Here is a 13,911-nt window from a genome sequence, read left to right as displayed (position 1 = left end):
TTAACGGGCTGATTTCGGGTCGGATCATATTATCCGTTTACTTTAACGAGTATTACACGACATGATCCGTTAAGCTATTGGATATGATATGAAAACAATACGAATACGAGAAACACGACAAAAATGTTAGCTTTTATTCAAATGTCGACATTGGTAGTGTCAATTCAAGTGAAATGACAGATGGTCCCTAACTGTCTGGAGGGGTAGGTTCCGGGTGGGGTCTCCTCAATGCTGAAGAAACTATGTGTAAAGACCAAAAGTTCTATTTATTTCCAGATCTAGATTAGATCATCACTCTTGAGCATGGCACCGGAGAAAGATGAGATGATCATCCTCAAAACGCCAGCACTTCTGAAGGTTCATTCTTCTTTTCTCTTTCCTCAATGTGTATAGCGTGCATATATGTGTACGTATATATGTGTGTGTATCTTTGTAGATCCGGTGCTGGAATTCCATCCCTAATAGTGCCCCTTCGAGGTCGGAGACTAAGGTCTATAAAGAAGGATTATGCGAGATTAGTGTTTTATTAATAGTTGTGTATGAAATACCAACCTTCTCTTGAAGAGGAAAAGCCTGTTGCACCCAAAAACCCTCTTCCCCCAACACACACACAAACACCAGTTTAAAGGCTAGAATATAAATAAATGTTTTACATTTTATATATTTTTAGGTTGAAGTTACATGATTTACTTTTCTTCACAAGATAAATATATTAGCTTTATTTTCTTGTATCATTGCAGTACATCCTTGAAACAAGCTGCTACCCAAGAGAGCACGAGCAGTTGAAGCAATTAAGGGAAGCCACTGTCGAGAAATACCAGTTCTGGTATGTTCAATGTATATGTTACATATTTACAATAATTTTGAAGACTTATGTTTGGGCAAAGAACTTTTAAAGTACGCACTAAGAATTTTATTTATTTATTTATTTTTTTGAACAAACGATATTATCAATAAAAGAGGTCATACTAAGAATTTTAAGTGTCAAAAAAGCAAATTTTTCTTTTGAACAAACAATATTATTTACACTAAGAGAGAGGGCGTATTAGGAATTTTATATTCAATTGTTGAAAAAGCAATACTCCAACACTACTATTGAACTGTTCAAAAACTACGAAACTTGATTACTAGGGGTTTCTTTGTAGAAAATCCTTTTCGAAAAGTCAAAATTGCACCTTTAATGTGTTGTATCACGTTCAACACAGAAAAATTAAATTGAATTAATAGCATGTTGAGCATACAATAAAATAAAATAAAAAATCAATAATAATGATTAGAACGCAATACTTCACTGAGTGTGTTGATAACATGTTGTAGACTTACTTGACTGAACAACAACAGAGAGATTGAGAGAGAGGGTGTGGCAAGTGTAGAGAGAATTGGGTGAATTCCTAAGTGTGTTTTCACAACTCGTTGTTTCTTTATTTATAGTAGTACAAAAGTTTAATTTCTTAGCACAATAAAGTTACAACTCTAATAAAATATATCTAAAAATGAGTGAGGCACCCTTTATACAATGAAGCCACCCTTTACACAAATGAGGCCTTTACCAAATTAAATCAAGAAGAAATTAGGTTCACATCCCTTTTTTAGCTATTTCATTGATTAAAACTTTATTTCTTTTCAATTTTTTTATCAAAGTCCGTAGGTATTAATAAACGTCATTAATTATTTCAATAATAAAATATTTGTTATTTCTAAATACATTCATTTAGTGTTAGAAATGTTACATTTGATAATTTCATTTGGTATATTTATATTTATGGCTAAATTTTTTATCATATATTTTTATTTTTATTTTGTACACATTTTTAATTTGCAACCTTTTTTTTTTATATGTACCAATTTTCATTTCACTTTTAATTTGTACCCATATATTAATTTCTTTTTGTGCCCATATTTTTTATGTGAAATCCCACGTCGTCCAGGGGAGTGATCCTTATATGTATATTCTCATCCCTACCTAGTATGAGGCCTTTTGGAAGCTCACTGGCTTCGGATTCCATGGGAACTTCGAAGTTAAGCGAGTAGCGCGCGAGAGCATTCCCAGGATGGGTGACCCATTGGGAAGTTCTCCTATGAGTTCCCAGAAACAAAATCGTGAGGGTGTGCTGGGGCCCAAAGCAGACAATATTGTGCTACGGTGGTGGAGCGGGCCCAGGAAGTGGTCCCCCCCCGGGCCAGGACCAATTGTCACATCCCGGCCCGGGCGGGACCACTTCCTAGGCCCGACTCCACCGTAGCACGATATTGTCTGCTTTGGGCCCCTAGCACACCCTCACGGTTTTGTTTTTGGGAACTCACACGAGAACTTCCCAATAAGTCACCCATCCAGGGAATGCTCTCGCGCGCTACTCGCTTAACTTCGGAATTCCCATGGAATCCGAAGCCAGTGAGCTCCCAAAAGGCCTCGTTCTAGGTAGGGATGAAAATATACATATAAGGATCACTCCCCTGGGCGATGTGGGATGTCACATTTTAAGTTTTATTTGTATTTGTACCCATATTTTTTTTAAATTTATTTGTACCCATTTTTAATTTTACTAAATGTACCCATGCTAATTGTATGTTTTTATTTTATGTTTTAAAAAATATCAATAGTTATTTTTTAAAATATGTTAATAATTATGTGGGTACATTATTTTCTTTGCTATAATTTTGTGAAGAACAATATTATTCTATTATTTATTATATTTTAAAAATAGTATTTGAATTTATTTAAATTTCATAATTTGTGATACATTAAACGCATAAATGCATGAGTTAAATATCTTAAATAATGTTAAGGACCTCAATCAAAATATTTAATCAAATAAGGTTTTTGTCTAACAATTAAGTTGATTAGAAGCCGAAACCAAAATGACCCTTAATTAATCTCAAAAGTTACATTTTGGAGCACAGGAGTATAATGAATGCGCCTGTTGATGAAGGACTTTTCCTCTCAATGCTTCTAAAACTCATGAATGCAAAGAAGACACTGGAGCTCGGAGTTTTTACTGGCTATTCTCTTCTCACAACTGCTCTTGCACTGCCCCTTGATGGCAAAGTATTCTCTTTACTTTAATCTTCCAAATTCGAATATCGCTCTTTCCGCAGTTTAAATTTCTTTAAAATAGAATATCGTTGGTATAAAAATTTGATGTAGCTGGATGAACACTTATAATTAGTTATGGTGTTTGTAAAAAAAAATTTCAGATTACAGCAATCGATCCAAATAAAGAAGCTTACGAGTTTGGATTGCCGTTCATTCAGAAGGCTGGAGTGAATCATAAGATTAAATTCTTCCACTCGGATGCCTTCTCAGTCCTAAATGATCTCATTTCCAGTGTAAGTTTATAACGTTGCAAGATTCGCAGTTTGAAGCCTACAAGATCAATATACGAATGCTGCTATTTGTAACATCTCAACTAACGACATCTGGGTTGTACGCTTCTATTAGCTTAGAGAATTGAAATTTTAAACAAATATGCAGGGGGAGGAAGACGGGAGCTTTGATTTTGCATTTGTGGATGCTAACAAGGATAAGTACATGGAATATCATGAGCTACTGTTAAAGCTTGTTAAGGTTGGTGGAATGATCGCGTACGATAACACGTTATGGTTCGGCTCAGTGGTGGAGCCGGAGGAGAAACTAGATGAACAAGCTAGACCACACAGAAAACATATCTTGGAGTTGAACAGCTTTCTAGCTGCTGATTCTCGTATTGAATTGGCTCATCTTTCCGTTGGGGATGGACTCACCCTCTGCAGGCGCCTCTGTTAGGAAGACGCAACTTCTGCGTACTCTGTTGAAGTCCTCCAAAACAATCAAGCTGCAGTTTGTTTATCTAAAATAAAATGCTAAACATGTTTTGTTTAGACTATGGAGATGTACTGACAAACATCTTCTCCTCACCATATGAGATGAGCTTTGTGTGATGTTGGGCATGTTGTTGCAGTTTTTCGTGTTTTGTTCCTTTCTGGCCTAACATTTGCATACAGTTTGAGACTAAAATCTTACATTTCACATCATACATCACAAAGAACACCTTTTATCTCTTCCCAAATTGGCGGTTTTGCTCAAATGACAAAGCGTGAGCAACTGTATGCAGGAGTGAATCCAACCGCTCACCACCCCACGTATTTCTCATCCACACTTCCAATGCATTTAATCTTAACGTGAACAAAAAAGGCTCTCACTGGCGCGCTTTTTGTCGCTCGGGAGGAACAATTCCAAAATATGTACCCACGAAAACCCCTAGCCCTAGGACTAAATAAAGTGACAAGGGAGTAAAGTGAAGAAAGGGATAAGGATTAGGACTCACCACCCATCCACATCCACCAGAATATGTTGATGTAACCCATATAGCTTTACCTCAGGGGACTATCTCAGTTCCATGATTTTATCGGGACCTTTGCAGGTTATCATTTCACGGCTGTCTTATCCAAGAAACTACCTATGAACCAAATAACAAGTTTCCAAGAAGTCTACACAGATTCGAAATCTTGCTATTCGTTATACCAGTTCAGATTAACCTCTCTTCACCCAACTCACCCAACAGAGTAGCCTTCCTCAACCCCAAATGATTTAGATTAAGTCATTCCAATTTAACCAATAATAAATGAATGCCTTTTTTTCACAAGAAAGTAGAAACAAACTTCCATTGGCACTAATTAAGTACAAATCAGAACTAATAAGTTACGGAGGACAATGACCAGAAACGAACATGGGAAGAACAGTTCAATATGGACAGCAAAGAAGTTATTGCAATAAGCTCTAAACAAACATGTGAAATTATATGATTGTAGCATTGTAGCCATATCATTGACACAAATGATACAAATCAAAACAAAAACAGACAACACCTCTTTAGTCGATTTCCTAGTTTATCGAAGAGTACTCAATTCGTCCAAAAGCCAAAAATTGTTGCTTTCTATCACAAATTCCGCAAACAGCGTTCATGAACTCAAACATAGTTTCACAAAAGACTAGCATCATATTTCCACCATCTAACATTCAAGTCAACCAAAACCAGTTATTCTTGCTCCTATCAAGTGAACTACTTCCATAAATTCACAAAACACTAGCTAACATTCATACGAGTCAATGTCGATACAAAAATTCACTAAACCGAAACCACTTAAACAAAAAAGGTAATCAAACTAACTCTTGGGAATGTTCTTCCCCACAATTTTAGCAGGAGCAATGCGGAGAAGGTTTCCGGGCGTACCAGGCAGAGCGCCTTTGATCATCACAACATTGAGCTCCTTATCGATCTTCACAATCTTCAGCTTCCTAATCTTGGTCTTGGTTCCTCCCATTCTGCCGGGCATCTTCTTCCCCTTGTAAACCCGCCCCGGCGTGGTTCCGGCACCGATAGACCCGAGAGCTCTGTGGCTCTTGGACCCGTGGGTCATCTGCCCCCGCTTGAAATTGTGCCGCTTGATTCCTCCCTGAAACCCCTTTCCGATTGTGGTTCCAGAGACGTCGACAATGTCGCCCTCGTTGAAAAGCTCATCGAACAAGAGCTTCTGGTTCGGCTCGAACCCTTGGACGTCTTGAAGCCGGAACTCCTGGAGGTGGCGGAGGGGGATCGAGCCGGCCTTCTGGAGGTGACCCATTTCGGGCTTCGTTAGCTTCCGGTCACGGACCCGCCGGTACCCGATTTGGACGGCGTCGTAACCGTCGGTGGCCTGGGTTTTGACCTGGGTGACGATGTTGCCCTCTTTGAAACCCACGATGGTAACCGGGACGACTTTGCCGGTGGGCTCGAAGAAGCTCATCATGCCGAGCTTCGTGGCCATAACTCCAATGCCGGCCTCCATACTCATGGTTATTCCCGTCGGTTGGTTTTTATGGTTTTTTGCGACGGCGAGCGATGGGGTGGCGATTTGGAGCGGCGGGGTGAGGAATGAGGAGGATTTGGAGGAGAAGGAGACATTGGGGAAGAGAGCGGAGGAAGAAGAAGGTGATGAAATGGAAAGGATTGACATGGCTATATGGTTTTTTTGGGTTGAGTGAGAAAGAGGACCGGAAGGCGGGTGGCCTTGTTTCTTATCCTTTCCAATTGGGTTTTGGAAAGTATTTCAATTTGCGAGAGACCGGTACATTGCGTATACAAATAATAATATATATGTGCTAAAAGGTTAATAACCCTTCCTCCTAGGGTAGATAATATCGTTTTTTTCAAAAAAACCTCTCAATTACAAATGAAGAGAAATACTAGATTGTAGTACTAAGTGACGATCACTGAACTTTATTTGCTTATCAAATCTCTCCTGTGCGGTCTGAATTTAGATTGGGAAACGATAGAGATTGGATACAGAGCTGTTTTCGAGACATGATGATGCTGCGATGGTTGGCGACTGAAGATGGACGCTGGGTGTTGTGGGTAGGTGGTGCGGTTGGCTGAGAATTTGGGGGTGTTAGTAGCGACGGTTCTAGAAATTTTTTTGGTGAGCAAGATGTACACAAGTTGACATAGCTCCATACATATTCTTATGAGCTTGAATTCAAAAATAGAATGAAATAATGGTGAGCCTAGTAGAGAACGAACACGGGTTAAGGGTTTCTATACAAAGCCGTTCTATTGTTCACTCAAGGGGGCAATGTCCTTGGATAATATATCCAAATCTATTCCTTCCTGGTTGAAGAAATGGATTCCTATGACTCTAGCGATTAACACAAAATAAAACTAATACAATCATCGGAAATAATATAATATTATCCGACTCATGAGGATATGAGAAAGTGCTCTTGGAATGGCCGAAAGAATTCTGCTATTTTTTTAAGGCAAGATAATTAACTTATTATTCTTCGTTTATGGTTTGATTGACCTATTTATCCGCATCCCTTTAAAGGATTACTTGTACACTTCAATCATACTCTACTTCTACAAAGTTTACTGAAAAAAAAGGTAAAAATATCTCTGTTCTCCTGGTTATATTTGGAGTTGCTGAGTAATTTGTTTAATGATAATTGTTCTTTTTTCTTAAATAATAATAATTTTTTTATATTAAGGAAAATTTGAAGAAGAACTATTTGAGGATAACGGTATGTGGGGAAAGAGTTTATCAAATTTTTTCACCTTTTTATGATGAGTGAAAATATAAGGTGGGTGGGGAGATAAGACAGTAGATCGGTATAGCACCAATCTTTTGTTAATGTGGAGAGCAACTTAACATAAGATGGGTTCATCACATATTATATACTTGATTTGAATGTCTCGGCGGCCATGAATCATTTGTGTAAGTTGGCACTTGTGTAGCTCACTCTACAACTTTTGTCAATCATCCAAACCGTCCATAATTTTAATTTAGAAGTAGCAAAAATTGTCTGCACGATGTTGCGGGTTTCAAATGCAATTAGTTCTTGCAATCAATAAATATGGTTGAGAAATTGTCAATAGTCAAAAAAACATGTTGGCCAGGATAGTCAAATTTTATCAGTTTATCTGAATAAGTTCAACTTCTCCAAAAGGTTTGCTTCTAGACTCTTACAAATCACTCAATAGATTTGTTAATTGGCCCTAAACTCTTAGTAACAAAATTAGCCAACTCTAATTAACAATTCATAATCAAACTGTAAAAACAACATAGTGAGTTTCAACTGTGTTCAAACATCTGAATCAACAGATTCAAAGGTCTTGATATGCATTATTACCCAAAAGGCATCCATTACATTTTAATAAATTTTTCCCTAATCGGCTACAATTCACATACAATTTGAAATATCTAATTCAAACATTGAAGCACTCAAGCACTCAAGCAATTCAGATAATGCTTGAAAGATGAAATACAAACACTAAAATCACTTTACAACTGATTCATATGAGTCGCAGGAGGACCTTACCAACCAAAACTTTATCGCAGCCAAACGCTAGGTCCTGTCCATTAGTTAAGTATATTTTATGTAGTTGCATTCACATTGAAATAAGGGAAATAAATTAGTAATCATAATTTTTTAAGGGACACAAATATTTCCCAACTTGCTTGTTTTCCTTACATAAAACATTATAAGCATAGAAGGGAATGGATATTTCTTTACAAATAATGCAAAAACCAATAATAATGATTTTTAAATAAATTTTGTGGTTAATGTGTATAGGCTATAGCAATTGCATCAGAAAATAAACCTTGAATATCATACAACAAACATGGCTTTGGGAGGAGCCCACTTCAAACACGATGGAACTCTGATGGGATTGTCCCATCATGCCACCTATAGAAAATACCGATTGATAAGAGTCAATATTCGATAAGTTTATTTCACAGTTATTTGATTTAAACCGATTCTTTTCATATGGTTCATCACATAAGGGGTTTCTGAGAAATCCAAGCAACTAAGATATTGGCAAGATTCAGAGATAAATCGCAAAACGCTATGCCATTCAATGACAACTGAAAAGGCTGAAGGGAAGTAGTAGTACTGGTTATATTAGGATACAATCAGAAAAGCATTGAAATGCTTAGCTTTTAGTCTAACACTCTTTTCTTCTTTAGAGAAGAAAGGCAGGGGAAGGCAATAGGGACAGTTTGCCAAGATTTTCTATAAACTAGATTTGCGAATGAATTTTAGGTTGGGCCATTTCACAACAGTTGCTCACTCTCACTCTAGGTTGTAAGTTCCACACACACACACACACACACACCAATATTATTACTTCAAATAACTATTAATTAAGAAGAATAAGAAACTATATATGTGAGTATGTGTCTGTGTGTACAATGGCAGCAAATATGGATATTAGTGATGGTGGAGATCAAACTCTCAATGGATCAGATAGGTGAAAAAGAGAGGAAGCAATATGGGTCATACATGAATATGTACAGTTTCCTTCTTCAACTAAAGCACTTAAATTCCTCCAATCTTGATCCTTTAAAACCATAAAAACAACAATCCTAGATTTTGGGTTGAACAATGTAACAACCCGTCCCAATTAATTAAATGGATTTTGAATCGGGAGGGCATTTTGTAATTTCACGAAAAGGGATATTTTTTATTTTGGAATTGCTTTTGGGACCTTAAATGGTGAGCCTGGTGAGACCCCTTTTCTCTTTTTGGTTCCCCGGTATCCCTTCCCCTATGGCTGCCACATGGTAGTCCTTTCTCTTTCCCTCTTCTTCTATCTTCTCTCTCTCTTTTCTCTCTCTCTCTCTCCCCGAAACTCTCTCTCGGACCTCACTCTCCCCTCCCCATGTTTCGTTCCTTCTCCCCTAAGCTCCCCGAGCCCCCTTCTTTGCACCACCATCACCTCACCCCTCCCTACATCCTCTGCAAATCCCACGAAATCCAGGATCAATGGAGGAGCCCTTCCCCCCAAGCTCCTCTCTTTCCCATCGCTATGCAACCTTCCCTGACGTGTTTCGCCGTCTACGGCCAAGGGTAAGACTCTAAAACCTTGTGGGGTGTGTTTTAAGGTTAGTTTACGGTAGGTTTGATGTTGTGTACACTGGTTAAACGCAGAACAGCTCGGGGGAAACTTTCCCCATTTTTCGGCGACTGAATCGTGTGCTGCAGGCCATTTTGCGGCCACGATTGGCCTCGTGATAGGTATATTATTCTTCCCTTCCTCAGTAGCTTCATTTTGGTATATGGGTTGATGAGTTTAGTTGAGTTATGGGTTGACCGGAGCTTGGAGGCTCTGGCTCTCTTCTTTGGTGGTATATTATTCTTCCCCTCCTCCGTAGCTTCATTTTGGTATATGGGTTGATGAGTTTAGTTAAGTTGTGGGTTGACTGGAGCTTGGAGGCTCCGGCTTTCTTCTTTAGCGGTATATTATTATTTCCCTCCTCCGTAGCTTCATTTTGGTATATGGGTTGATGAGTTTAGTTGAGTTATGGGTTGACCGGAGCTTGGAAGCTCCGGCTTTCTTCTTTGGCTGTATATTATTCTTCCCCTCATCCGTAGCTTCATTTTGGTATATGGGTTGATGAGTTTAGTTAAGTTGTGGGTTGTCCGGAGCTTGGAGGCTCCGACTTTCTTCTTCGGCGAGACCAGCCGACCCATGGCCATGGAACCTAGCCCTTTTGGGCAACTCAACTCCATAACATGTTAAGCCCAAAGATCCTTGGGCCAGCCCAAAACTAAACCTAAGGCCCTTGGCCTTATCTAAACCCAAACACATATTTGCAAAACCTTAACTCGGGTATTGGGCCATAGAACATGCCCAATTGGCAAACCCAAAACCCTTTTAAGCCAACCCAAATCAGGACTTAGCCCAAGCACTTGGGCTGGGCTTTCAAGCCAAACCCAATATAACCCATGTTAAATTAGAAACCTTAACCCATTAACCCATTATCCTAAGCCCAACCCACCTAAACCTAACCCTACACCCAACCTGGCTGTTGACCCAAGCACAACCTGATGGAATATTCTCTTGTTGACTTTTTGTTGACTTTTACGAAATTTACCCGGGACCCTTCTTAGGGTAATTCGATGTCCTGGATCTGTTTATGACTTCCGTTTTTCGAAATTCAATAGTTTGAGTATAGTTTTGTTAATTGGACCCTTTATGTGCTTAGGTGCAATTATTAGCGGCGTTTCCGTTCCGGCTAGTTTGTACGACTCTACGACGACGAAGTATCTGTGAGTGGACCCCTTCTAAAATACATGTTTTAATAGTAGAAATGCATACCTGAAAATCATGATTTAATGGTTACGTTTTATGAGATATTATACTTACTGAGAATATTTTGGAATACCATATTTTATCGAAATGATGTTTTTTGTAGTATATATGATGGATGACTATATATTATTTATTAACATGCTTTTGCACTCTTCTTTGTAGTATATATGATGGATGACTATATGCTATGAAGATGTTTTGAGATATATGTACCTATGTTTGGAAAGACTATATTCAATGTTTTTGTGCGTATCTAGTGGTCACTGTTTTGCCTACTAAAGATGATACATATATTGGTTTCGGTCAGGCGTAGGTTGGTGCCTATCTGGCAAAGGATATTTATATTGGCTTCGGTTGGGCGTAGGTTAGTGCCTATTTGGCAAATGAAGTGTTTTGAAGAGTTTTATAGGCCTTCAGGCGATACTAATACCGCTAGTTAGCACACTATATACGAGATATGTTTCATGAAAGGTTTTATGGCATGCTAGGGTTTCGAAAACCTATTACATATTATGCTATGAGTTTTCATTAACTTTGGGGGTTAGTATGTTGATAACTGTTTCAGTATTATATATATATATATATATATGTATATGTATCAACTTGGTCCACTTATGCTTGTTTTGTGCCCCCTCAGGTTTTATAATCGAGGCATACAATCCCGGCATCAAGACACTTCCGTATCAGCATCTTCGAGTCATCTTAGTGTAGGACCCACTTCTTTGTTCATTCAATTGTATATCATTTCTTTTCTAGTGTATAGAATTAATTGTATGCTTTGAACACGTTCCTCATTTGTATGCTCATTGTAATTTAAATTTATAAGTCTTATTTATATTCGTTGTTCTCATGCATCCTAATATGGCTTCGTCACCTTCGTGTGTTGGCCAACACATGCCTACCATGGTGTTCGAGGAATATCAGGGTCGGGCGTGTCAGTTTGCTATCAGAGCGTGGTTTGTTCGGAGCATACTTAGGATCTTCTCTTACTCTAGTAGTGTGTCAATCTTAACATCATTTGGATGTCACGACTTCCAGATTGGTTGTCATTCGGCACGGTTGTGCAACTCTCACCACGCTATGAATAGTCACATCTTATTGAAGAAGGAGAAATCTCATATCGAGATTGTGCCTCACAAGTGACGTAATGGATTATGGGATGACTTTCAACATCAAACTGATGCTCTACAACATGCATTCCCTAGGAATTGTGGGCGGAGTCGGATCTACATCAGAATGTTGGGAAATGGAAAAATCTTAGTGGTACAAATTGGTTAAGACCAACTGGAGATATGAAGCAGTGTTGTACTTTGTGACATGCGTTCCCCAGGAATGGCAAGCAGAGTCATATCTCTTTAGAAACTACTTGAAACTTTCGAAATGCGTGCTGGAGAAAGCAAGTAAATGCTGGTTGTTATGAAGTTTAGTAAATGGTAATTGGTGGGATCGAATCAATGTTCTCGGACTCGTTCTTGCTGAGGAAATTCGTGTGGATCTTTAGAACAATTCTCGGCAATTGTTCTATCGATAACCCTCTTACTTACTCCAACGACGAAGTCAAGTTCTCTAACCATCAACTGTTAGTTTCACCCCAAATTCAGCGAGTGTTGACTTCGTTTAGATTTAATACTTCCTTGGGAGACTCTTCGGTAACAGACACTATTCTCATCAATTTCCAAAAAGGGGTTGCGACCATTGGAAATTGAAATTCCTCACAGGAGTTGTGAAATACAAATTATCCTTAGACTTGTTTTGACTCTCAAATTCTTGAGTATTCTTATAGCCTTCTCGACATGGTTTCTCACTCAATCAGTGAGGAATTCACGATTGATCAATTCAGTGGAAGTGTGCGCCCAATTCATATCGATTCTGACCGAAATGTTAGGAGCATAACCTTTTCACAAGCTTACTAGACTTACCAGGAAGAGTTCCATGTGAGTGTGAGGTTTGAGCAGTCTTTTAGTAAGGGATTGGTGAAGGTAGTAGTACAAGTAGTCAACGGATTGCATCACAAATCACTATCTTCACGCAGAAATGAGTAGTCACATCTTATTATCTTACTACAATTCATAAGCATCATATCGTACTAAATCCAAAACCTGCATTCTCATCAGAAAAAAAAAAAAAAAAAACATTCAGATTTTTCAAATGAAACTCGATTTCCACATAATAAATTCAAAATCACATCAGAGAAAATCAAATGCTAAATCCAAAACCTGCATTCTCATTAAAAAAAAATAATAAAAAAAAGGAAAAAATCACTAAAAAGAAAAACCCAGAAAATTAAAAAGAACTTGAATACCTGAGAATGCGTGGAGCCGATGAGCTAGTGGCGATGGCGGTCGACGTCACGCAAGTCGTTCTCAACTGCTATGAGTTGACTCAGAGTGGATTTGTAGGGTTTTTTGGCGGTGGTCCACCACGGGCTATCGTACAAGACCACCTTCGTTTGCAGGCGAAAGAGAAAGCTCTCCAGATTTAGTGAACTCGACGCCTAAAATGGAGGCCATGGTTGAGAGAAATTGGATGAGGGACAACTAGGGTTGAGAGAAATTGAAGAGAGATGAAGAAGAAGAATGGGGGTGAGCAGCGTTGGGCTAAAGGTTGAGAGAAATGAAGAGAGAGAAAGAGAAGTTTGAATTGGAGAGAAATGAGAAAGAAACGGCGCATCTGTGTGAAGGGGAAGGATTTGCAAATCCCTGAAATCCCTCTCTCTGCAATGGACACCCTTTGTCCCATCTCCTTCTTTATGCAATCCCTGAAATCCCTCGCAACAAATCCTCCTATATCTCTCTCTATCTCAAGGGCGGCATAGCCTACATCCCTGAAACCTCATCGAATGACAACCAAGCCAAACCTACCCCAATTCGCTCAAAAAGTACAAGACAAAATTGCCCTTCCTAATCCATCATCCCCACGGTTGGATTTTAAGATTTGGTGGGCAGAATTGTCGTTAAATTTACTGAAGGCTGGGCTTCTACCGAAAACCAATGAAGCCGATGAAAAAAAGGGGCCAGCCCAAACCCCAACCCAACCAAGATTTGGTGACAAAAATTTGACTGTAGCTAAGCTACAGTCAAATCCCTCCTCAATTTTGGAATAGATAATGTATAGTCACTACAAAAAAAAAAAAAAAATTAAACAAATCTAAAATCAGTTAGACATTCAATTATAGTTGAGGATATAGACGAATACAATGCTTTAAAGAAGCACTAAAATAACTGTTATTTAATCCGTCACATGAATTCCAATTTTGAATAATATTGATAAAGAAAGATCTTTGAAGGAACGCCTAAAAAGG

At 38.6% G+C, this 13,911-nt stretch overlaps 2 protein-coding genes across 2 annotated transcripts; one reads left to right on the top strand and one right to left on the bottom strand.

Annotated features, from left to right (window-relative positions):
- The first annotated feature begins 196 nt into the window (after positions 1–196).
- On the top strand, positions 197–3,954 carry LOC103965012 (flavonoid 3',5'-methyltransferase). The gene is made up of 5 exons (XM_048591661.1): positions 197–357; positions 741–826; positions 2,902–3,046; positions 3,196–3,327; positions 3,473–3,954. Exons 1-5 carry the CDS (start codon positions 304–306, stop codon positions 3,761–3,763), a joined length of 708 nt encoding a protein of 235 aa, XP_048447618.1. The 5' UTR covers positions 197–303; the 3' UTR covers positions 3,764–3,954.
- A 1,098-nt stretch (positions 3,955–5,052) lies between these two features.
- LOC103965013 (50S ribosomal protein L3, chloroplastic) lies at positions 5,053–6,082 on the bottom strand. Its single transcript, XM_009378031.3, has one exon. The coding sequence runs from the start codon at positions 5,971–5,973 to the stop codon at positions 5,143–5,145; it is 831 nt and encodes a 276-aa protein (XP_009376306.2). The 5' UTR covers positions 5,974–6,082; the 3' UTR covers positions 5,053–5,142.
- Positions 6,083–13,911: the final 7,829 nt, after the last annotated feature.

The sequence above is a fragment of a genome, unplaced genomic scaffold, assembly GCF_019419815.1.
Source record: "Pyrus x bretschneideri cultivar Hongxiangsu unplaced genomic scaffold, Pyrus_bretschneideri_v1 Contig35, whole genome shotgun sequence".
NCBI lineage: Eukaryota > Viridiplantae > Streptophyta > Magnoliopsida > Rosales > Rosaceae > Pyrus > Pyrus x bretschneideri.
The sequence above is the reverse complement of the archived record's forward strand: the minus strand, read 5'-3'. Positions and strand labels throughout refer to the sequence as shown.